The sequence below is a fragment of the Balearica regulorum genome, chromosome 4 (assembly GCF_011004875.1).
Source record: "Balearica regulorum gibbericeps isolate bBalReg1 chromosome 4, bBalReg1.pri, whole genome shotgun sequence".
Lineage (NCBI taxonomy): Eukaryota > Metazoa > Chordata > Aves > Gruiformes > Gruidae > Balearica > Balearica regulorum.
The window spans coordinates 17589986-17614664 of record NC_046187.1 but is presented as its reverse complement, the minus strand read 5'-3'; the positions used below and the strand labels follow the sequence as shown (position 1 = coordinate 17614664).

The 24679-nt window shown below is 38.5% G+C and overlaps 1 protein-coding gene across 6 annotated transcripts in view; it reads left to right on the top strand.

The window, feature by feature from the left end:
• WDFY3 (WD repeat and FYVE domain containing 3) overlaps positions 1-24679 on the top strand; it is a 181867-nt gene that overhangs the window by 79241 nt on the left and 77947 nt on the right. For 4 of the 6 annotated variants that reach the window (XM_075751284.1, XM_075751285.1, XM_075751283.1 and 1 more), the window contains 8 exons: positions 2281-2467; positions 5249-5415; positions 8263-8730; positions 10444-10542; positions 13736-13929; positions 16062-16519; positions 18560-18643; positions 24026-24203. In XM_075751284.1, the coding sequence (XP_075607399.1) occupies positions 2281-2467; positions 5249-5415; positions 8263-8730; positions 10444-10542; positions 13736-13929; positions 16062-16519; positions 18560-18643; positions 24026-24203 (1835 nt within the window). The remainder of the gene's footprint in view (positions 1-2280; positions 2468-5248; positions 5416-8262; positions 8731-10443; positions 10543-13735; positions 13930-16061; positions 16520-18559; positions 18644-24025; positions 24204-24679) is intronic. The other 2 variants (XM_075751289.1, XM_075751288.1) reach the window with 1 other exon arrangement.

Below are 24679 nucleotides of genomic sequence, written 5' to 3'. Positions count from 1 at the left end.
GCCAGCTGGCTTCCTCCTCTGTGGTCCAGCCCAGCTTCCCTGCAGGGTCCCCAACCCAAGGACGTTGTCCCTGGGGCCTGGCCCAGGGAGGCTTTCCTTTGCTTGATTGAGACCCATGCCTATGCCTGAAGGAGGCAGTCACTCAGTACCAGTGCTCTTAGGAAGCGTACATGTAGCCTGTCTTAGAGCCTGTGTCACAACCAACTGTGGAGATTTTGGGACACAGCTGGGAAGAGCCTAGCTGCTGGATGGGTTCACAGCCCCTGTGTTTTCCCTGTTGGATGACTGACTAGATTGCTGACCGTTCAGCCAGCCTGTGTTTTCTTCTGCCCGGCCCTTGTCTTCCGTGTCTTGCCATACAGCTTACAGATTGCAGGTTTTGTGTATCCTGAAGGCCAAAATAAAAGCGTCTCATGGACTTAATCCAGCCTGCGAGCCACCAAATGAGTGAAGCAGCCAGAATCATTCCATTTTATCTCCTGTCCTTTTTTTGAGATAAATAGCATCCTGCCTGTTTCAGGCATGGAAACCGTAGCGTACAGGGGTGTTTCTGTAGCTGGTTACTACTGTAACAAGTAGTACTTTATTCATCATGTATCTTCACAAGGGACTGGTTATGATCTGCTTAGCAAGGGCAGCTGCCAAGCTGGTTCATGACGAAGAAGCTGCAAGAACTAAGTGAGATGAAAACCAGTGTTGGGAGAGGATATTAGCTGCCTGGGAGCAATTTTGCGTACAAAATATTTGTGTTGCATTAATTTAAAACTGCAAGGGTGTTTAGGTATGTAGGATTTGAGGTAAGAAATTTGTTACAATATGCTTCTAATATTATATTTAGGCCTTTAGACTGTAGGACCACATAAAAGCATTTGTAGTTTTTGAATTGAAACAACTGTTGAACTAACATCCTTACACATTTTAGCAGTGTACACCTACTGGAAAAAAAGAAACCCTCAGTTTCTTCACACCCTGGAAAACATGTAGTTCCAAGGCTCCGCAGAACCATTTTGACAGTTTATGGAATATGTCACCCTGCTCCCACATACTTCACAGAAAATTTCATTCTGTGTTTTTCCTTGTGCTAGCAGCGTGTTTCCAATTCCAGTCAGAAAGATGTGAATGTACAGTATTACTTGGAAGCACAGAATAGTCATCAGTTAAGTATTTTAAGATAGGACTTAAAAGGTGATAGGTATTTTGCTGGCATCTATAACAGCCTTCTGATGTGTTTTTGATGAGTATAGAAGGTGTATGTGTACATGTGAAAATGTTACTAAGCGCAACAATGAAAATAACCGAGTTTTGACAGTGTCATGTGGCATATTGCAGTACTACCATTATCACTTCTCTATGGGCTAGATCCACCGAGGAGCCAGTTTGGCATATCAAAAGATACTCTGGGTTCTTTAAAAAGTGAAATAAAATCTTAAAAAGCTAACTAGTCTGCATTCCCTCTCGCTTGTTGATAAAAAAAAATGAACCCGATTTAAGAGATAACATCATCTGTCAAGAGGCTCATCTCATATTCAGGAAAAAAGATGTTTTATCATATGCAAAGGAGCGTCCTTTCACTGTCTCATGCTTTGATTTGATCTCTGGGAAATTTTGTTACCAGCCTAGCTAGAAAGATTTGCACTTGTCTCGTGCATGCTGCGAACTTAAGATAGTAGATAATTGAAGGGAGCGTCTTTAAAGCAGGAGTGCAGCCTAAAATCTGAATATAGATTTGGGAAAGCTTTTTGCAACTGACCAGTGAACTGATGGAGTGAGAGAGGTATGCAGAATGAGACGAGCTTTATTGAGCAAGCAAATATGCCAGCCAAAGAAATGCTAACCGGAGTAGCAATAAGACATGGTGTAAAGGGTTATGTGTAGGGTTTTACCTAACATCGGTAACAGTTTAAGTCAGTGCTTTGCATAAATTTGTGTTTTAAAAGGAAAAAAAGATGGTTTAGAATTATTTACCCTTGCCATATTTGTGGTTTTATTCTGCTATCTGGTCAAACTTTTTAGGTAAAAACCTGTATTTGTCTACACAGTCTCCTCCTTACAAGAGTAAAGATTATAAAAGGGAGGAAGAGGTTGGCAAAAAGAGGTTAGGGTTCAGATCCAAAGCCACCTGAGAATCCCACTCATCTTCAAGTGCTCTTTGATGTTAAGTGTTATGTCATAAAAGGTAGTTAAATAACAGTTACCTTATTGCCATGATTCTTGTACTAGTTATGCTTCTTGCTGTGATTAATGTCAGTAAAATCCTAAATTTCTTGTGATTCTTTTCAGAAAAGGAATGTTTGTCCACATGTGTTCAGAACATGCAGCAGTCTGATGACCTTTCTCCTCTAGAAATAGTTGAGATGTTTGCTGGACTTTCTTGTTTTCTCAAAGACTCCAGTGATGTATCCCAAACATTGTTGGATGATTTTAGGATATGGCAAGGATACAACTTCCTCTGTGACCTCCTCCTCAGGTATGTGAAAGCGTTTGAAGGAATGCAGACAGATCACTCTGAGTTTTTACTGAAAAGGTTTCTAAATAAAGAATAGGTGAATAGTTTTGAACAAGTAAGTGATTATGGGTTATTATGAAATGAAGATATTAGGACCAAAACAGGAAATTATGTGCTTCTCTCTATTTATGAAACTACTTTGTTTAACTTTTTATTCACCAGTACTGGTTTTATTACCAAATGTTTCTGTGTGTGCTAAGACAGCAGATGCTTAAAACCAGCTTGTACTAAAAAATTTAGAAAGAATTCAGAAAACAAAATTTTGACTGCAACTAGTGATTTTTGGGTTTGGTTGGAGTTTTTTTTGTTTTGTTTTAACATACTATCCTAATGAAAAATCATGTGTATAAATTTGGTGCATGCTAATTAGTAGTGAAGACAAGCTACTTAGTATTGAAGAGAAATTTTTGTACATAAGTTCTAATACTGGAGAGCTGGAGAGAACTCTCACGTTACTAGGGAATCAGTGTAGTATATGTATTTTTTTTAATTTGTATTTTTTATTAAAGGTACTGCTAATCTGCTAGTGCCTTGCAAAATATGGTAATGAAAATGCCTACCCAAACAAAACTTGGATGTGTGATCCATCCATGATTTTGTTTCTTTCCCTGAAAGAAACTTCATTCTTTTCTCAGTCAGCAAATTAGTGTCTGCTGCATTATTTGTGTAAAATCTATTGTCAGTCTGCGTTGCTTTGGATATGACGTTCTGAAAAAGCATACTTAGCTGTTGGAATATATATATGTGTTTTACAAATCCAAAACAGACACTGGGAAATGATGTCTATGAGTATACACTTTAGGAAGTATACTTGGGTCAAAGATGCTTAGAAACAGTGCTGTAATGGCCATTAATGAGAAGTGTTAATGTTGTTATCTCCCACTTTCAAGCCATTCATTTTAGGCACTAGGATACTGGATTTTGGTACCCAGATATTTTAAGTAAATTTTCTACTACATAGTATGTTTTGGGGTTTTTTTGTTTCCTTGTTTTAAATGGGTACCAGACATAGATGTGGCATTTGAAATTCTTAATCACAGTTAAAATGATCACTAAATTCTCTTCAGTGCCACAAAAGCTAAAACACCTGTTAAGGAATTCTTATTGTTTTTCTAGTATAAATGGTGGTTTTGAGTATGTTATTTACTAATGCATTTGTTCAAAGCAGTGTAATTCAAACTTAGCTGTTTTCCAGAAACTGTCAGCCAGCGTTTAGGTGGAATTTGAGGAGGACACGCTGTCATTAGCAATTTCATTTTCAGGTATAAAAGTGATCCTCTGTAGACCAAGTGTTTTAGACAACCTTTCTCCTGGGCTTGCTCATCCTTTAAATCAAAGAGTGGGGGTTTGCTTATCTGACTGAAGAAGGAGAGCACCTGGGTTCTTCAGCTGACATCAGTAAAGGTTAAAAGCATAGGAATGCATTATCCTTACTTCTTCCCTAGAAGAAGTGGCTCTAGAAAATTTGCTAAGACTCCTGCAGAAATGCCTGAGATAAGGTGAACAGTGCACACAGTGTGGTGTATTTGTTAGTGATTTGTTTACTGTAGAGGAGATTGAAGATCGTTCAAAACATGACTGCTGATCATCTTGGGTAAGCCTATGTATCGATCTGTGATGAACAACAGTAATGCATTCTCCCTGGACATGTTTCGGCTCAAACCTACTGACAGAGACTTGTTCAGCTCTATGGCACTATTGTGAAGATGACTGTCGTGGGGGTATGAAATCCAGACACTGGGCATCAAGCTGCAAAGAAAGGATTTGGAACTGGTAATGCAAAAGGACGTCTGAAGAAGGTGACTTAATAAGAAATTGCAGGAGGTCTGTGTGGACCACAGGAGCAAGTATGTAATTTCACCTCGATGATGTGGAAGTGCAGGGCACCTGAAGGATTAGTAGAATGGCAATAGGTGAACTAAGTGCTTCTGTAATGGCTGTTGGAAGGTGTTTCAGCCATATGCCTGACTGAGAAGAAACTGGAGGATGAAGAATGAGCTGCTTCTAAGGGCTCCCATGGTCACTTGTGAGCAAGAAGATTCAGCTTGCATTGCATAAGTGAATAGGAGATTGTGGTCCCCATCTTTCTGCCATGGTCTGTAGAGACTATAGAGTTAGTAAGTAATAAAAAGTGGTTTATTTTTGAAGGAAAATCAGGATTGTTCTAGGATTTGGAGTCAGTTTTTAGGGCTTGGTCTGATGGTGTGTTGCTGGCAGGAAACAATGGTTGGAATGGGATATTAGCATCGTCTTGTGTTCAAAGGTAAGGGTCTGTAGTTCTACAGAAGATGTTTCATTGTATGCTTCTAAGTGTTCGGCTTCTACCAAGATACTGTTTCATTAGCATAAAGTATTAACTCAAAGTGGCAGATATAATCTAGCAAGTTAATTATGGATTTATTTAATGATAGACTAGGTATTTTCCTATCCAATAGCTTCATATTTGTAAGAGGATTTTAAAAGTAATTTTCATGTCTGTGCTGCTTTCTAGCAGACTATTGAGTTCAAGGAAAGATTTATGAGGTGAATTTCTATGGCAAATAAATGTATGCTCTCATAACTCCAATAACATTTGACTGACTTAATGGTATGAAATATGAACTGAGAACATGTAAAATACTGTAGGAACAGGGCAGTAAAAGTATGGTCTCTAAATTAATAAAGTGGAAGAGATATCTTATTAAAGTGATTTGAGTTGAAATAAAGTTGTGCTACTAACTTGATCTATTGTATTTTCTTTAGATTAGAACAGGCAAAAGAGGCTGAATCTAAGGATGCTTTGAAGGACTTGGTTAATTTGATAACTTCCTTAACAACATATGGTGTCAATGAATTAAAGCCAGCTGGTGTTACCACTGGAGTACCTTTCCTACTACCTGGGTTTGCAGTCCCACAGCCTGCAGGCAAAGGTGAGTCTGCTTTCTTTCTCACTATGTTTTTTGTTTTGTTTTTAAAATGTAAACCACAAAATACAGAGAAGCTTTATACCACACAATCCATTTGCAATTGAGTCTAGGTTCTTTTACTAAGATTGTGTATCAAATACTTAGTTCTCTTGGTGTCAAAGGTTCTATTTTGAGGTTGGTACCCAAAGAAGAAAGTGTAGTGCTTTTGTCTTTGAGGACTAAAGGCTGAGTCAAACATATCTCTCCACAAAGGTGACAGTTTCTATGTGGACATTGGAGAATATCATAATGGAAAGATGCACTGATTTGATTTCTGGTGTTTTAAGCTGCTCTTACTAAACTGATGTGAAAGGCTGATGTGCTGGTTTGATGATTTTTTTTTTAAGGTTTTTGTTTTTCCAAATTTGCTTTCTGTTAGCTGTTGTCAGCTTAGGCAAGTGTAACTTGTGAGCTGAAATCTGTTGTTTCATCACCAGTGTTCACAGAGTGGTGAAATCTGTGGTGTACTTGCAACCACAGTCAATTATGATGTGGAGATAAGGTTGAGGAAGGCTGAGGGGAGCAAGGGTTTTATAAAAATAAACTTATTTTTCACATTCTGTGTATAAACTTAAAATTCAGGTAAGTCTTGTATGTAACTAAGGAGTTTGGAATTTAATAGTGACCGTGGAGGTAGTTTGTTACTTGGGCTTTTTATGGGATTTAGTAATACTAGGGATACAGGATGACATTTATAGATTGATAGGCTAATGGATTTACTCTCACTGTTTCTCATGTATATCTAGGTTTCTTGGATAATAACTTCCTTTCTCTGTTATTGAGAGAGTTCATTGTTCATGGGAATTGTTTTCCCTTTGCACTAAATAAAGGTGATGGTCGCACTCAGAGCTTAATTTCTCTGTGTTTTGATAACAACATACTAATTTTTGCTTAAGGTAATCAGCTTTTCTGATACAGTAGCATGAGAGAACCACGGCCTATTGCAATCTCCAAAGGAATTATTTTGTTTAATTTTCTGCTATTTGTCATGACATCTCTCAGTTCCTTTTACCTGCTTTTTGTAACGTTGGCAAGCTATCTTTTTTTTGAAGACTGTATTAGCTCATTTTCTTAATTACTTCTATTTAAATCCTTTTAGTTCTTGAACTCTGAAGAGCTGGCTAATATTTAGTTTCTTCAGGGGTCCTCATAATAATCAAAGATAATTTATTAATCTGCGTGATTGCCTGGAACAACTGTTGATACTAAATTTGAATATAAATAGTTGTATCTGTCACTACCTATGTTCCTGTCACATTTAATAAGCTCTAAATCCCCTTTTCAACATTTTTCATTGTAAAGAAAGCATGTAAAAAATATTCTTTTAGAAACAAATGAGTATGACTTAAAATGTAACAATATTCTTGCAGTTTGTGAAATGTTATTGCAGTACATGAAATTGTTCCATGTTAGTTTTCAATGAAGTTTCCTGTTGCCTTCTGGTAGGGAAGATGGTGAGGCTGGACAAGAAGATAATTGAATTTACTTTTAAATTGGACAACTTCATTTATAAACAATGAAGAGAGTGGCATTCCACAAAGTGTATGTAATAAATCAGGATTCTTTGTTTAGGAAGAGTTATTTAAATCAGGTTAATGGTTTGCTTATAGCTTGTTTGAAAATAAGATTTTATTGTTAGAGCATCTGAAATGCTTTGTTTAGAATGTGTTTCAGGTTCTCACTCTTGATTGTTTTAGGTTTTTTTAAAATTATTTTCACCATTAGCTGTTTTCTGTATCATGGGATTTGTCCACTGTGACTTGTACTGTTCCTATAGAAGTTTAAAAAGTTGGCTTTGAGGCACCTTTTTAGTAGAATAATATCTGCCCATAGAACATTCTGAGGTCCACAGGTAGCACTCATGAATGATGCATTCTTTGGCTAAATGAATGAGATTTTATTCAACTTGAAGGTACTTTTAAGAAGAAATTTGACTAAGCTTTTAAAGACGTGAGATCTTTGTGTGCTGATATTATAGCTACCTTATGCTTTACAACTCTTTCCCTTTGTTTTAATTTCCTAAAAGTTAATAGTACTGGACCCTGCCAAAGCTTTCTTATTCCCAGACCTGATTCCAAAAGTCAGCCCCGTTACCACCTTCCAGTACTGGTATGGCCATTCATGCCAGTTAGTCCAGACCTGAGCAAGGTCAGCCTCTCTGTGGAAGGAAGGCAACTGCCAGCCCTACACTGCCCTGTGGAGTTTCTCTACATGTAGCGCTCTTCTCTTCGCAGGCGATTGCCAAAGAGGGGAAGCAAGAGGATAATTTGGAGGCCATGCATGTTGTCTAGCTTTGAACTGGGCTGATGAGGATTTTTCATTGCTTATTGCTTTGAGTGAGGGGATACAGATGGCTGTTATTCTAAACTTAGCTTGCCAAATACTTGTAGAGGACAGAGTTGCATTCTGTGTTATCGAATAGAGAACATGTTGCTGTAATGAGTTGTCTTATGGCCTGGGTAGATGATGTGCAGGCTTTGTTTTGTCTCTAGAACTGTATCCTGTTGCACATTTTAACAATAAATCAGTTTGCTTACCTATTTTAAACAAATGATCTTTCATTTAGCTGCTTATGTAAACGCTTACTTTCAAAGATGAAGATGCCATCTTAATGAACAGTAGATTGTAGGATTTGCAATGTACGTGATCATGCAGAGGCTTTTTTAGAGAGTCAGTTTTAATAAAAAAAATTGTGACATATACTGTTATTCACATTTACTAAAATGCATAGGTCATTATTATTAAGTGTACTGATTATGATAATTAAGAACTTTCCTTCTTTCTCCCATGTCACTTTTTTTCCTGATTTAGGTCATAGTGTGAGGAATATTCAAGCGTTTTCAGTCCTCCAGAATGCATTTTTGAGAGCAAAAACCAACTATCTAGCACAAATCATCCTTGATGCCATCACGAATATTTATGTGGCGGACAATGCCAACTACTTCATTTTGGAATCGCAGCACACATTGTCTCAGTTTGCAGAGAAAATTCCTAAACTTCCAGAAGTGCAGACCAAATACTTTGAGATGCTGGAATTTGTTGTCTTCAGCTTGAATTACATACCCTGTAAAGAACTGATCAGTGTGAGCATCCTTTTAAAATCCAGCACTTCATTTCAGTGTAGCATCATTGCCATGAAGACACTCCTTAAGTTCACTCGTCATGACTACATCTTTAAGGATGTCTTCAGGGAAGTGGGACTTCTGGAGGTGATGGTAAATCTTCTTCATAAATATGCAGCCCTTCTGAAAGATCCCACTCAGGCACTGAATGATCAAGGTAATGTGTGCTCTTCCATTTTAATAATGCTTGTCTTTTTTTTTTTTTTTTTTTTTTTTTTTTTGGCTGAGAGCAGTGGAGGCTAGCACTTAAGAGGAGGAACAAGAGAGTCTGAACATGTATCTCAAGGGTTGAGTTCTGCTGGAGGCTGCTCTGCCATCTTAAAAGCTCATTGGAATTGGTTCTCTTTTAATGTCCTGCAAGAAGCTCGAGGCAAACTTTAGTGAAAGATGCTGTATGAATGCAAAATAGTAGAAGTTCATATCTTCCTTTTAAAATGTTTTTTGTGATGTATTGGTTTAATATTTGTTATTTAACATGAAAAGAGCAAGTGAAAGGGCAATGCAAAGTATCTGTGCTCTTCCTCACAAAAGGTACTTCTGCGTTTCATTGTGTTTAGCCCTAGCTTTGAAAAAATACTATGGAGTGTATATTTGAGCTCTTAATAGGCTTATGTATTCAAGTTTGCAGACTTTTTTTATGAGTTGGGTCTACATTTTTCTAAGACTGTTTAAAAAAAAAATAAAAAATTAATTATCTCCAGAATTGAACATCTCAGAGATAAGCTACATAGCTACTTAGCCTGCAGAGCAGGCACTGCCAAGTGCCATATGTGCGTACGTACACACAGAGAGAGAAATATTTATTTACAGTCTTTATTCAAACTGCAATCAAGTTAGTGTGTTTCAGTGACACTTTTTAATCATAATTGTTGGACAGTTCACCTGAGTTTCTTTTCTGAAGCTTCATTAGTGAGCGGTAGCAGTTGATGAGAGTTAGAAAGCTTTGTTGCCAACAACTCCATTGAAAAACACATCAGTTCTCACATTCTCTCCATTCATAAATGGACCAAGCTGTCATCTGATTAGGGTGCTCCCTGGGTGTGCATGCCCTTGTGTTGTAGCTTTCTTCTTATTACAGTCATTTAAAAGAGTTTTTTTTCTGGAGTGTTAATCTGTGTTTAAGATGCCATTTGCAGTGTTGATTTGTCTGTTACACCTGTTGAATCATCAGCGTGTTTACTGTAATGTGAATGTAGTTTTGTGGTTTTGTGTGGAATTTCTCTCTTCAAGTACTGAATACTGCACAAGAACAGATCCTGTTAAGTCTTCAACTATGGTATGGTTTTGTGGCTTCAAGAAACAACAGTTGGGGATGTGAAACTTGTCGTGGTTTAACCTGGCCAGCAGCTAAAACAACCACACAGCCGTTCGCTCACTTCCTCCCTCCCAGTGGCATGGGGGAGAGAATTGAAAGTGCAAAAAACAGTAAAACTCACGGGTCGAGATAAAGGCAATTTAATAGGACAGAAAAAGATGATGATGATGATAATAATAATAAAGAATATACAAAACAAGTGATGAACAGCTCAATTTCTCACCACACAAAGTCGATGTTCAGCAAGACCCTGAGCTGCCCCACCTTCTGGCCCACTCCACCCCCCCAGTTATATATGGAGCATGATGTCATGTGATATGGAATATCCCTTTGGCCAGTCTGGGTCATCTGTCCTGGCTGTGTCCCCTCCCGGCTTCTGGGGTGTCCCCCTCCTTCTCGTTGGCAGGGCAGTATGAGAAGCCAAAAAGCCCTTGACTGCTTGGCAATGACTAAAACATCAGTGTGTTACCAACATTATTCTCATCCTAAATCCAAAATGCAGCATTGTACCAGTGATTTTTTACTATGACTTTAGCTTCTGAAATTATTTTTTAGGGGATTCAAGAAACAGTTCATTTGAGGACCAAAAGCAACTAGCTTTATTGGTTATGGAGACCTTGACAATACTACTACAAGGATCAAACACAAATGCAGGTAAGTAGAGAGAAATATTTATAGAAAAGTAACTTAGAAAATTATGCCTGAAAGCAAAGTAGTCTTGACTTTCTATCTTCAGGTAATGAAACACATTGAAATATACTTTTCTCTTACCAAGTTTTTTCCAGAAGAGAGAATAGATGGCATGAACTAGAGTGCATAAAAAGCATAAACTAGAGTGCATAAAATAAAGGAGTACAAGATACTGTTTCTTTTTAACTTGAGTTTCTTTGCTATTGTTTTCCTGAATGCAACCACCACACCCCATCACTTTCCAACAGTACTATAATAATTTGTAGTAGGGCTTGTATATTGAAAAACTTAAGCATATAATTAGACATGTAGTTTGCTGTTGACACTGTCGTGTCTGCTTAAATGTGATTAATAATGCTTGCATCTTTAATGAAAGATGGCTTTTAATTTTTAAAGGCATATTCCCAGTCAGTATATATAAATAGGGCTCTGTTATGAGTGTCCTTTTCTAAATCAGGCAGGTTTATATTATGCTTCATTAGCCAAGACTTAGTGACATCAAAATAGGCAGTACATGTATCTCATATTAGTAAAAACTGTTTCTTAGAGCTTGAAATAACAGATTGAGAATGGATGATAACTGTTTTTAAACCCTTTTTGTTTGTTCTATTAGACAAAGAGGAAAATGAGCAGCTGGGGAAAACAAACACCACCCTGAGGAATCAGGAAGTTTCTGGCCTTGGAGGCTATGAGACCTCCTTATTTCAGCAGGGTTTTTTTTTTCCTTTTTCTCAGTTCTGAGTGGTGTTTTCTCACTTCTAGTTTTGTTTTTGTTTTCATTTAAGTAGGAGAAACTACAATCTGTGACAAATGCTTAAGAATGAAATTGTGAAAATTGTCCAGCTTAGTTGACAGCTCCCTGTTTAAACATCAGTTCCTGGGCTAATGACATAAAACTTCTAACTTATTTTCTGCTTTTGCCTGGGCAAATTTTTGTATTTAAATTTAGACCCAGTGTGGGAGTAACCTCCAGTGCTGTCTATGCTATTTCATTATTGCACTTCTTTTCAAGTTCTGTTGCATTTCAGTTTGTGGTTTCAAAGCACTTTCAAAGACGTCTTTTGAATTCTGCCTGCTGAGTATTTACAACATCTGCCAGCTTGGCTTTGTCCATGTACTTGATAAGTAGGTTCTTCATTCCATCAGGAAAAACACTATTCATGGTACTTGATATAAACCCAAGTTGCATGCCTTTAGTCAAAACAGAAAGACATTGCAGTGAAGGAGAGTTTACTCAAAGCTCATGTTTCAATTAGTTATACATTCAGTCTGTCATGATTGCGTTTAGACCACTTTGTTGGGTTGCTTATGAGAAAGCTGTGGATGACACTGCCAGAAGTTTTGCTGAAGTTGAGATGTGTCTCCTTTGCCGCTTCTTCTTTGTCCACCAAGCTTACCTCTCTTACCAGGGGTGTCGTGGTTTTACCCCAGCCGGCAGCTGAGCACCATGCAGCCGCTCGCTCACTCCCCCCCCCCCCCCCCATCGGGATGGGGGAGAGAATTGGAAAAGTTAAAGTGAGAAAACTTGTGGGTTGAGATAAAGACAGTTTAATAGATAAAGCAAAAGCTGCGCGCACAAGCAAAGCAAAGCAAGGAATTCATTCACCGTTTCCCAAGGGCAGGAAGGTGTTCAGCCATCTCCAGGAAAGCAGGGCTCTATCATGCATAACAGTTACTGGGGAAGACAAATGCCATCACTCCGAATGCCACCCCCCACCCCGCCTTCCCCCAAGCTCCTTATAAACTGAGCATGATGTCACATGGTATGGAATACCCCCTTTGGCTAGTTTGGGTCACCTGTCCTGTCTATGTCCCCTCCCAACTCCTTGTGCACCCCCAGCCGTCCTGCTGGCAGGGCAGTGCAAGAAGCAGAAAAGGCCTTGGCCCTGTGTAAACACTGCTTAATAGGTCCGTAGAACAAAAACATCTCTATATTTTCGATGCTGTCTCCAGCACAAATCCAAAACATATCCCCACACTAGCTACTATGAAGAAAATCAACCCTCTCAGCTGAAACTAGAACAAAGGGCAACAGAAAACCCACGATCTTTGATTTACGGGATGGGCTGCAAGCGCATACTGCCAGTTCGTGTTGAGCTTTTCATCAATCAATACCCCCAAGTCCTTCTCCTCAGGGCTGCTTTCAACCCATTCCTCCCCCACCAAGCCTTTTGGTTTGTCCATATCTCATCCAAAGAACATCAGAGAGAGCAGGAGGCAGGAAATCGGAAATGGATAGTGGGACTAAGGTTTGCATATGTACATTAGAGGCAATAGACATGGTCTTGACTAGCCTGTTAATCCTGAACGTGGTCATTTAAACAGCTTTTTTAGTTTATGATCACAAGGAAAACGATCCCTTTTGATGCAGTAATGCACCATTGATCCATTTCCCTACTCTGTTTTCATCTTCAGTAATTAACATAGGGCAGTCCTCTAGGTGCTGACACTGTACTAAACACACATATGTGCCATATATATTCCAGTTTTTTATGATGTTTTCTAAATAAATTTTCATTTAATTCTGAGTTAAGATGTGGTGTTCTGAGTAACCATTAAGCTTGAGAACGATTATTTGACTTAAGCTTTATCTCTACAGAGATAGGTCTTGCCACAAGAAAACTTCTGCAGAATCTTACAAATCTTGTGGATAGACTGAATAACTTCTCAACCAGTGCTCCTAGTTTGTTCGTCTTGTTCAGAAGCAGCCTTTTTTTTTTTTTTTGGCAATGAACTAAATGCAATATAAACACTATCCTTAACCAAAACAGCATATAGTTTTCATTAAAGATGGAGGGTTTGCTCTATTTGTTATTTGTTTCATCCTGTGATTCTGAGCTCTAGCATGAAAAGAATAACTGCTGTTGGAGTAACAGAATTATTGAGGGAATTCTTAGAACTGACCTGCATCTTTGTACTCAACACCTTTAGTAAAAAATATTGTCAGAAGAGTATCGTTCAAGTTGTATTTTTATTAGTGGTAGGAGAGGAAAAATACTAGTAAGTCATTAAACATCCTTAGCACTAAATCCTGCCATTCAATCAGTTGAAATGAAAATAAACACCTTTCATGCGTTGTTGTTGTTGTCATTATTTGTTACTGACTGTATTTTTCATACTCCTTATGTACTTATCCCCACCCCTCCTTTCCGAGTAGGTATTTTCAGGGAGTTTGGTGGTGCGAGATGTGTGCACAACATAGTGAAGTATCCCCAGTGCCGACAGCATGCCCTGATGATCATCCAGCAGTTGGTGTTATCACCTAGTGGAGAAGATGATATGGGCACTTTGTTGGGACTAATGCACTCTGCTCCACCTACGGAACTGCAACTGAAAACGGACATCTTAAGGGTAAATGAAGTACTCCTCAGGACTCTTGCTCCTAAGCCACTGTTTTAAAAAAGAAAACACTGAGAAGGGTATTGGATTGGATGGGTGGTATTTAGCTGCTGAGTGTAGATTGTCTTTGGAGTTGAACTGTGTACGTTTGATGCATGTTTCTGTTTTCTTCTCTCTGTCCAATCAGAGATGAATGCTACTGAGTATGTGTTTTTAGCATCATTACTTGTAATCAGCCTCAGTGGATATGAAATGAGGTTCTACAGTTACAATAATCTTCCCTGGCAGACTATTATTCAGTTAAAAATAATGAGAATACATGGGGAGGGAAAAGCAAGCATGTAACACACACGTTTATTTTCAGAGCTCGCTTGCATTTTCCTGTGGCAGACTTACTTTATGTTACCAATTTGTTAGTTATAAATGCTGAATTAGTATATATGTAAATTGTAGTGACCATAGTGGAAGATAAAGCTGAAGAACTTGCTTGCTTAAGCAGAATAGTGGAAAGGTAGGAAAGTGGAAAGGCTGTGAGTGGAGGAGGGAGCGAGAAGACTCTCATCTGTTTTCTATCGTATTAGGTTTTTTGGCTGCCAATCTAGACCCACAATTTCTTCTCAGAATAGCTAATGTTATTTTTGTAAATTGACATAATACTGTTATTTTAGGGTAGAAAAGCTGAGGCAAGTAATAATAAGTAAATGAGTCTTACCGGAGAGAACGCTGATAGATCTAGGTTCGTCTCTGTTAAAAGGAGCTGTAATATTTCTCTGACAGATGAGCAGCTTCATATTATTCCAAAAGACAGAAAGAAAAACTCCCAAGAAAATGATTCATTTGACATGTTTTGTCTATCAAGGTCTTCAGTCATTTTTGAGCATCTCATTCACTGTACTTAAGGGGAGAAAAGGATATTACAGTTCGCCAATGGATTTAATATCTAAAGTTAAGAGTTTCTGTCCTTCATCTGACCTGTTGTATTTGTCTTCCGTTGGTGCTGTTTTCAGAAGTTTTGATTATGGAACTGACAGCCCAGAATGGTGCAGTTATGTGTCTCTTAGTGCTTATCCAGGTTTGGCAGGAAATGAGATACTGCCTTCAAAGGAATGACAGTCTATTTCACTACCCATCTTCTGAATGCTTAAAAAAAAAAAAAGAAAAAAAAAGGCATGATTCTGAAGAAGTAAACTCTGTTCCCCTAGCCTATTTTTCTGTATCAATAACATTTTTTTCTGTTGTTTGTGATGTTTTGTATAGAGGGACTTGTTCTTCTATATTCCATGTTCACATGTGGGTCAAACTTCCCATGACAACTGGTTTTTTTGTTTGGTTTCGGTAGGGTAGATAGGCTTCCCCAACCCCCCTGATTTCACAGATAAATGAGTATTATTCTCTAGTACCTAGATTCATGTAGTTTCTGCTCTTTATACTGTGACTGTGTGTTTGTTCAGCAAATAAGGTTTTATCCATTTTTGTTTCTTTCTCAGGCTTATTTTTGAACAGTATCCCTTAAAATCAAGTTTCACTCAGTTCAGAAGTTTATGGGTTTCATTACAGAGAAAGGCTAGAACTAAGTGGGGAATTTGGGCTAATTCTTTGCTGTCGTTGTTATCTTTGAGTGCTGTTGTGGCTTTGTAGCTGCCAGCTGCTTATACTCTGTAGATTTGTGGGAGACCTGTGTTAGATGCTCCAAGGTTTAGACTTCTCATTGCTACAGGGAGTCATTTGCCCAGTCTCGTTTGAAATTGTGAAGTACAATGATAGAGTAGATTCCTTTCTGATAGCTATATTCTGTGCCTTATCACTAAGGGAATTACCTGGGGATTTGGGGTTCCTTTGTAGGCTTGGTCAAGTCTTTTCTGTTGGCAGATTTATCTATCTCCTTAATTTCTTATTTCTAAATTAGAGGCACTGGTTGACTTTTTCCTTCACTCTTTCTGTTTTTATTTTGTAAGCTCTTGAGGATGGGGACTCTTGCCGTACAAAGTTGATCTTTGGAGACTTGAGGCATTACCAAATTCTCATAAACGACATGAGGATTTTGCTAGCATATCAAACAAAAACATTCCTACCTTTTTTCCAAGCTGTTTGTAATGTTGCTGCTTTTGTTTCTTCTTTGTTTTGATTGTTTGTTTTGTCCATAGGCCCTACTCTTGGTGCTGAGAGAAAGTCACCGCACAAGAACTGTTTTTAGAAAAGTTGGTGGATTTGTGTATGTCACATCTTTACTCGTTGCTATGGAAAGATCTTTGTGCTCACCACCTAAGAATGGCTGGGAGAAAGTAAACCAGAATCAAGTGTTTGAACTGCTTCACACTGTGTTCTGCACATTGACTGCAGCAATGCGCTATGAGCCAGCCAACTCTCATTTCTTCAAAACAGAGATCCAGTATGAAAAACTGGCAGATGCTGTTCGATTACTTGGCTGCTTCTCAGACTTGAGAAAAATAAGTCCCTTGAATGTCTTCCCTTCAAATACACAACTATTTCAAAGACTTTTGGAGGATGACCTAATATCCCTGGATTCTGTGTCACCTACACTAAGACACTGCAGCAAACTTTTTATTTACCTCTACAAGGTAGCAACAGATTCTTTTGACAGGTATGAACTTTGCGGCTTTTTTTTCTTCTTTTTTTTTTTTTCCCTCTTCCAGCCCTACCTGTCCCCCCCCACCCCTACCCCCCAGTGTTCCCCATAATAGTTTTCTTCAAATATGTTCATAGCAAGCTTTTTAAAATTTTAATCTATTTCTTTGTTCCTTCCTCCAGTGAGAGGTATGTAAGCTGTCAACATCTGACCAAATATTGACTTAGCTTGCTGGCATCCCCTAGGGTATGCAACATTCTCTCAAATGTTGAATGTTTTTGTCATGGCAGCAATTTAGACTTGTCAGTTTATGGTTATATTTGATGTGTTGAAGCAACCTGTTGGTTGACAGACTGTCTGGTTGCTTTATCATACAGAACTACTAGATTTTTATGTTTCTATTAGGTCAAATGAAAAATTGGTTGTTAAACGTCAGACCTTAACTTCATGTTTCTTTTGATATGAGACTTCAAGTAATTAAATAATATCATGATGAATTGGAATCATAGAATCGTTTAGGTTGGAAAAGACTCTTAAGATTGAGTCCAGCTGTAAACCTAACACTACCAAGTCCACCACTAATCCATGTCCCTAAGCGCCACATCTACGTGTCTTTTATATATCTACAAGGATGGTGACCCAAACGCTTCCCTGGGCAGCCTGTGCGATCTAAACCTCCCCTGGTGCAACTTGAGCCCGTTTCCTCTTGTCCTATCACTTTTTACTTGAGAAAGAGACCAACACCCCCCTGGCTACAACCTCCTTTGAGGTTGTTATAGAGAGCAATAAGGTCTCGCCTTAGCCTTCTTTTCTCCTTACTAAACACATCTAGACCAGACATCTTGTTTTAGATGAATTAGCATGTCCTTTAAAGTTCTATCTAGTCTGTAAATTACTAGGTTTTTATATTTTAACTGGGAGACACTCCCAGCGTTCAACAACTAGAATTTAAATTATACTTGAGATTTGAAACAGTAGTGTCTTAAAGTTGATTCAAAATGACAAGAAAACTTACTGATGTATGTGTTGAAGATTGGCTTGTCTTAAACTAGTTCTTGCCCATAATTTAAGGTACAAAAAAGTAAAACACAGATCTGAGCTTTGTATTTGGGACCTTGGAGCTTCTGCACCCTAGCTATTTAATGCATGTGACCCTGTTTTAGTAAGATGGGCCACCTAGTTAGTCAAACACAGGGTCTGATTTTCCAGGAGTTGAAGATGTGGCTATGTATGTTGAGATATTAATAGAGCTTCCAGTTGGTCAGGCTTTCTTAAACTACGTGACTAGTAAAGTACAAACATCATCGTTTTGTTAATGAACATTTTGCCTCCAAAGCAGCAAATCTCCATGCTTTTCTCTTAAAACAACCACCAAAAAAAAATAATCAAAAAACCCCAACAAAACCCAAAAGCCAAGTGCAGAAATCAATTCACTTGATCTCATTTTAAGATATTATTAAAGCATTCACATAGGGAGAGGAAAATGTGTATTAAGAATGTGTTGCACATACTGTAGAAGTTTTTATAACACTGGTTAACAGTAGAGTATGAGGAATCAATGGGGTAAGTAAATCCCATGGTGGTGTTGCATAAGTTACCTCATTAAGTTCCTCTTTTTTTTTTTTTTCTGTCATCTTCAGTGTCTGCATTCTTCCTTCCTTCTTAAATTTTCTGATCATCACTCTTTGTAAAGTTTACTTTGATTTTATTTCTTACCCATGTTGGTTATACTTAATTTACTGAGGCTTCACTTTCTCCTCTCAATTTCTGCTATTTAACGTTGAAAGATGTTCTGTTTTGCTAGTGTGGTCATATCAATAAACCTCTGCAGAGTGATGAACAAGCACTGCAGAGTCATGCCATAAAACAAGTACACACTTTGCACGTCTGCGTGTTTACTTGATGCGTGTTGTTCACTAGCATCCTTTGACGTCTGTGTTGTTTCTGAAGAACGGATCCTGGTAACGATTTTATTGTCGCTTTTGTAAAACTAACAAGCTTATGGCCTCTGGTTTCTTCTCTAACCTCTCTGTCCTGCCCCTGTTTTGTCTGTAGTCGTGCAGAACAGATCCCTCCTTGCCTGACAAATGAGACTTCTCTCCCCTCTCCCTGGGGTACGCCAGCTTTGTCCAGGAAAAGGTACCGACCCTTCAAAGAGAAGTTGATCTTGCTTCTGATTTCTCTGTCACTGTTGTGTTTCTTAGTTTCGGGGCTTTTTTCCTTCTCAAGTTGTGATTTATTTTTTTCTGAGGTGTGCATTTTCACTTGTGTGTCTACTGGATAAAATAAATGTAAAGGTATGTTTCATAGTGAATCCTAGGTAGTGATGCTAATGGATAAGATGAGAGATGTCTCCAGACTCCTGAAGCACTTCAAGTTAAGTTCATGATTCAAAACCAGATAAGGTCTACTATAAGAAATGATCTAAGGGAGGTATACACAAGACTCTCAGGAGCAGTTCAAAGAAGTTCAGACTAAGCTAGTAGACTAATACAGCAGGATTTCTTTTTTCTTGACTAATTTTTCAAGAAATGGTACTTTCAGTAGGAATGTGGATGGCTTGTTAAGGTTCTCATTTGTCAGTAATTGCACAGAATAAAAAATAAAGAATGAACCTGTCAGTACTTGACTACCAAATGATGTAGAGGCATGCTAAATTAAAAGCTTTAGAAAGAAAGCACAAATGGCACAATTCAGAAATCCTAGCATCCACTTCCCCTCCCAAGCTACTATATTTTCTTATGCATCTTAGTATCTGGTAGATTATGTTTTCTTTTTTTTTTTGGGGGGGGGGGGGGTGTGGAACTTACTGATTCAACAGCAATGTGACTTACAGGCCTGCGCAAATGATGAAAAGGAGATTTTTCCTTGAGTCCCGCAGGGAAGGGGGCAGCCATTTGTTAACTAAAGGTGCAGGTTAGGCAGGAATTTGCTTTTGAAGGCTAAAAAGACATTTGAAAGACTGTAGGTTATCTGATGTGCAGGTGCCATGCGTGGAAAATATGGTCATTCTTGTGTGGTGTACAGCTTAAAATATGCTGTCAAGTTTCATGTTTGGAATGAAAAATATTTTACAAAGGGAAACAACCAAAGCTACTTTTAGAAACAACTTTGACATGAAGTATTTGTTCTCAAGGAGATTAATAAAGAGAAGCATTTTTCTGTCTTGCTGAGTGACATTACCCAAGTCATACCTGGGTGTTCTGCAGGGACTGGCTTGGACGAGACCACTTTCCCAATAAGAGGTTTTCCAGAACCTCTTAGACTGTTGTTTCTTTTCTAACACTGAGACATTTAGGAACAAACGTAGCAGTTGCAGTTCACAGAAAAAAACCTTAGCTGCCAAACTCTTTCCTGTCTCGTACTCTGAAGAAACATGAAAGAAAACAGCATTTCCTGTAGAGACTTTTTTTACAGCTTCAGCCCTGATATTAACCTCTAGCATTATGGATTGCCCTCTACTACATTTACTGTTCTCCCAGGTGTTAACTGGCATGGCTGCTCAGGTTCACAGAGTTCCTCAAACGTCCAGGTATGCAAAGGCTTGCAATGCCTGCCAAGCAGGAGCTGATTCCAGAGTTTAATGAATAAAGAGTGCCAGATGGGTAGTTGATGCAGCCTGGTAATTAAAATATAAATATATGTATATATGATTAGATGTGTTAGGCTTCCTTTGTTTGTTTTTTGTAGTGCTGAAACTGCAAGCAGTTATTTGGAAACTGTGTGATACAAGGCAAGGTAAAGATTGGATAGTTTAAAAAGTCAGTATCCCTGTGGGGTGGTTTGGGCAATTCAGGCAAGCACAAGTGTAGCAACGTGGGTACTTGCAGAGGTAAAGGAGCATGTTTGACATGGATCTTCACAAACAAATAAGGCCTTTGGGTGATAACAAGTTGTGTAAAACTCAAACCAAAAGTGGACAGAAAGAATGATCGCGCTGGCCTGGGTAACTTTTCAGTAAATGTTTTCAAGAAAAAAAAAATAGACAGGACTAGGGTTTTCAAAAAGTCTGTTTGAGCAGCTGTCTGCTTTCTCACGGTTGTTCAGCACCATGTTTGTCATTCCTAGTGAGTTCAGTGCCAGTAGCTGGGACCTTCCTACTTTCAAAAATAAGCAATGTGGATTTTGTAGTCCAATATTATTTGATCTGGCCTCCCCCCCAATCTTTTTAAACGTAAGATGTGGTCAGATTCTGTTGAAGTTAAGTTGACTCTTCTGAGAAAAGTGTTTGCTGCTCTTTTATTGTTTTCTGTCTCCTTTACTTTGCTTCCCTGGGATCTCCCTTGTTGCTGTGGCCTGGTTTTCTGCCTTTTGACTCCCAAGGCAGGTACCTGAGGCAGAGCCCTGTGTTATTTGGCTAAAAGAGCAAGCAGACACTGTGCACACGAAAATATTACAGTTCTGGTTTGGATGTACGCAGTCTAGAACAGTTCTGGATACATAGATATGCTAATAGTCTCTTTGAGACATGCCTGCCACTCTCAAAGCTGTATTTCCCTGAGGAGTGGTGCCCTCCAGGCGTTATCCTTTATGTAAACAGGGTAGGTAAGATTCTTCTAGCACGTGCATTGGGATGGTGATACATAGCTCTCTTCTCTGTTACCTGGAATGCATTGTTCTTCCACCCCTCCTGTGTAATTTGAATCAAGAACTACAGCTTTGCCAGTTGTTTGCTGTAAATTTTGGCAGAAAAAACTTATTTTGACAAGGCTTCTTCTAACTTCTCATAAGTTTTTATTTGTTTGTTTATTCGTGTTTGGATTTTTTTTTTTGAGAGGATGCTTTCGGCGTGACAGGGTGAAATAGAGAATAGAATGTAGCTTTGATGATAAAATATTTGTAGCCATGGTTTTTACAAAGTTTGGATGGTGGTCATGCTTGGGGAATGATATGCAGAGGGTTTATCTGCCATAAATCTTACTTATTTTTTTCCAGATGAAAATGGTGTTATAATTCTCATGAAGAGTTGTACTTACTTATATAATTTAAGTTTGAATTTTCCTTCAGTTTATCTTTTAAGTTAGACAAATCTATGTGTCATCTTCAGTACACTGCCTTTTTCCATTTTCCACTTCTTACTTTCTTCTCCCTGAAAGCTTTCATATAAAGAATATATAAGCATAGCTAAATTAATTTATTGCAGGTTCTGCACTGACCCATAGACCTGTAACATTTGATGAATACTTTGGCAGGATCCTGTAGGATCTATTTTCTCTTTTCTACCTAGAGGAATTTTTTTGAACTGTTTTTCTGCTGTGTTTTGATACTAGTATTCCTTATATGAAAAAAACTAAATATAGAAGACATTTTAAAATTATGTGAAAGACTTTCAATAACATATGCTTCAAGGACATAACTTTTACTTAGATTGCTAACAGAAAAGTGAATTGCCCAGTCTTGACTCTATCCCCTTTTCAGTTTATTGTATGTACTGTTGAAGTCCAGGCCGTTTGAGGCCAGGCTCACGTGCTTGTTTGTGAACCATAGTGAGCAATGTCTTGGGTTTTTAGTAGGCTCTCCTTGTACTACTGTACTATAACCTCACAGTTTACCTAATGAGGTGAATGTGATAGTGCAGATCAGGATGCTTAGAAGTAAAATTTGTGATTAGAAGTGGATGGAAGCTTGATCTTCAAGAATGTCTTGGGGAGTGGAATTTCACTAGACCAAAGCGCATTCTTAAATTTAGTTTTTAAACTGTATTCTGTAAAACCTGCATTGAGACGCTCACAGTGACATTGGAAAGAGGTAGCAGTTTTCCTCTTCAGGTGAAGAGCAGTGCTGTTAGGATGCAAGAGAAACAATTGCCGGTGTTTCGATCTCGGCATTAAGACAGAGAAAAGGGTTGAGATAACATCTCTCTGATAGTATTACCAGTTATTCTGCTGTTCTTAATTCCATTTAATTTTAAAAGAGACAATGAAGCCTTCCTTTACTTGCCAGATGTTTCAGTTGGTGAGTCTGCTAGAGAAGTTTAGAAAATTGATGGTTAGAGAGTTTGTAAAAACACTAGAAAAATTTATTTGGGCAGATTTTTTTTCTTAGTTGTTGGTTACAGTAGAATTTCCGTACTATTTCATGTTTGCTATAAGTATTAACTGAATGAGTAAAGCATCAGTAATTTCATTTGTCTTCAAAAACTCTTTTAAAAAGTGCTCTTGGATTGTTCAGATACCAAGTTGTTGTTGATCTGCCACGAGCCTTTTCAATAGGAACACTTTTGTTGGAACATTAATTATTTATCCAGCCCATTTTCCAGTCAGCACGAGAAGATTGTGCTATACTTCCTAGTGTCCTGTCCTAGGCTAAATAATCCATTGCCTCAGCCTTCCTCCGCTAAAGATGTTTCTTGCTGGGGTGTGTGCGTTCGAGATGCAACCTTTGAAGTGTTTAGGACAGAATTGCACTTGCAGACTTCCTCATCTCCCATCTACGTCCTGTTTTTCCCAGGTGAAAAGATTTCCTAGTTAGAAGTGCCTGATGGGTGAGGCACAGTGAGTCTCCAAGTGTTATTTCTGTTAGGGTCAGGGGTTAGGTAAATCTCTGTCACTGGGAACAGGAGAGAGGAAATGCCTCTTTAAACTGATTTGATAGGAAGAGACCCGTTTTTAGCTGGATTCACTTCTTGTAGCAATATTTGATCTTCAGGAATAATTGTTACACAGTGTTTGTTTTCTTTCTTCTTACAAATAAGCCTGTATGATAAATACTGTGAGGATATGGATGATTTTGGCTGTTGGTTGGGGTTTTTTTGGTGAGCATGAGGCTTTCGAGCTATCTTTTGCTTCTAAAGTACCATCTTGAAAGCGTATGTTCAGTAAGCTGCTCATGCTGTTTGTGTGTTGAATCTTATGCTGAAAGAAGAACGGCATCAAGCCGATACCTCCGAGAGTTTCAGTGAGAAATGCATCTACAGCTCTCAGCACAAGTGGTTGCTTCTAAGTCAGTGTGTCAAAGCCTCTTTTAAAGCAGCTTAATATAAAACTAAATTGCCATAGCAGTCACGGAGAGACTGAGAGCATACGGACTGCTGGCACAAGTGTACACTGAGACCAACTTTCTGTTCCTGTAGGCTAATTAGGGATTGTCGAGAGTTTTGTGATAGTGCATTTTATAATCTGTTGTTAAGAAAAAGCAAATGGGGAGGAAATGTATTCAAAGCTGAATTTGTCCCCCAGAAAAGGAGCAGTGGCAGCTTGCATGCTGCTGTCACTGTGTGCTGCTGCAACTAGAATGAAAAGAGGGAGACAATAAAGGCAACCTTTAAGTTCTTCAAACTGTGTAGCATCTGGGGGAAAGATTTCTGAGTTCAAGCATAGTTGAGAAATTGAAATGTTTTGAGGTTGGTTTTGGGGAGGTATGTCCAATAGGTTTGAGAAGAGGAAAGCACTTGGTCTGTCTGAGGAAAGAGAAGGGAGAGGGGAGTCATACCTACAGGCCAGTTCAATTTACCGCTGTTTGAAAAATGCAAAGCTCATAATAGATGGGTTTTGTAACTATGGGATGTTTTCTGTCCTGCAGGCATGCATATCATTCTGTTTCAACACCTCCCGTTTGCCCTCAGAAAAACATAGCTGATGTGAAACTCCAAACAGGACCCACGTCCATACAGAGCTCTGATGCAGTCATTATTCACCCTGGTGCTATGCTCGCGATGCTGGATCTTCTGGCCTCTGTTGGATCAGCTACACACCCAGAGGTAAGGAAAAAAATTTTGCTGTCTTTGGCTTTGAGAGTGACTGGGGAAAAAGGACGGTTATGGGAAATAGGAAAACTGGTGATGTCCTCTTAGTTTGTCTTGAGAAACTAATATATTTCACAGACTAATTGAGTTGAATAACTGGTGACATAGAGGTCTGATAGAAATTTGTTTTATTTCATACGCTTTGTTTTGTTTGTCTCTTTAAAACTCCTGGCAACAATGTAAATTTAAAGAAATGTCTGAAGTGGTCATCAGATAAGTTTCCAAGCACTGTGATTAATTCATGATTTACTGATGTATTGGCTGTTCATGCGTAATATGAGGAGGACATGGGATTGGACATTATAGCTCAGTGTATACGTGGCATTTGAAATAACTGGAATATGTTCTAGTTCCAAAATTGTACTGCCTGCTTTGTACAATTCCCAAACCAAAACCTCTACTGGTGGTAGCATTTGTTGGACTTTTTTTGA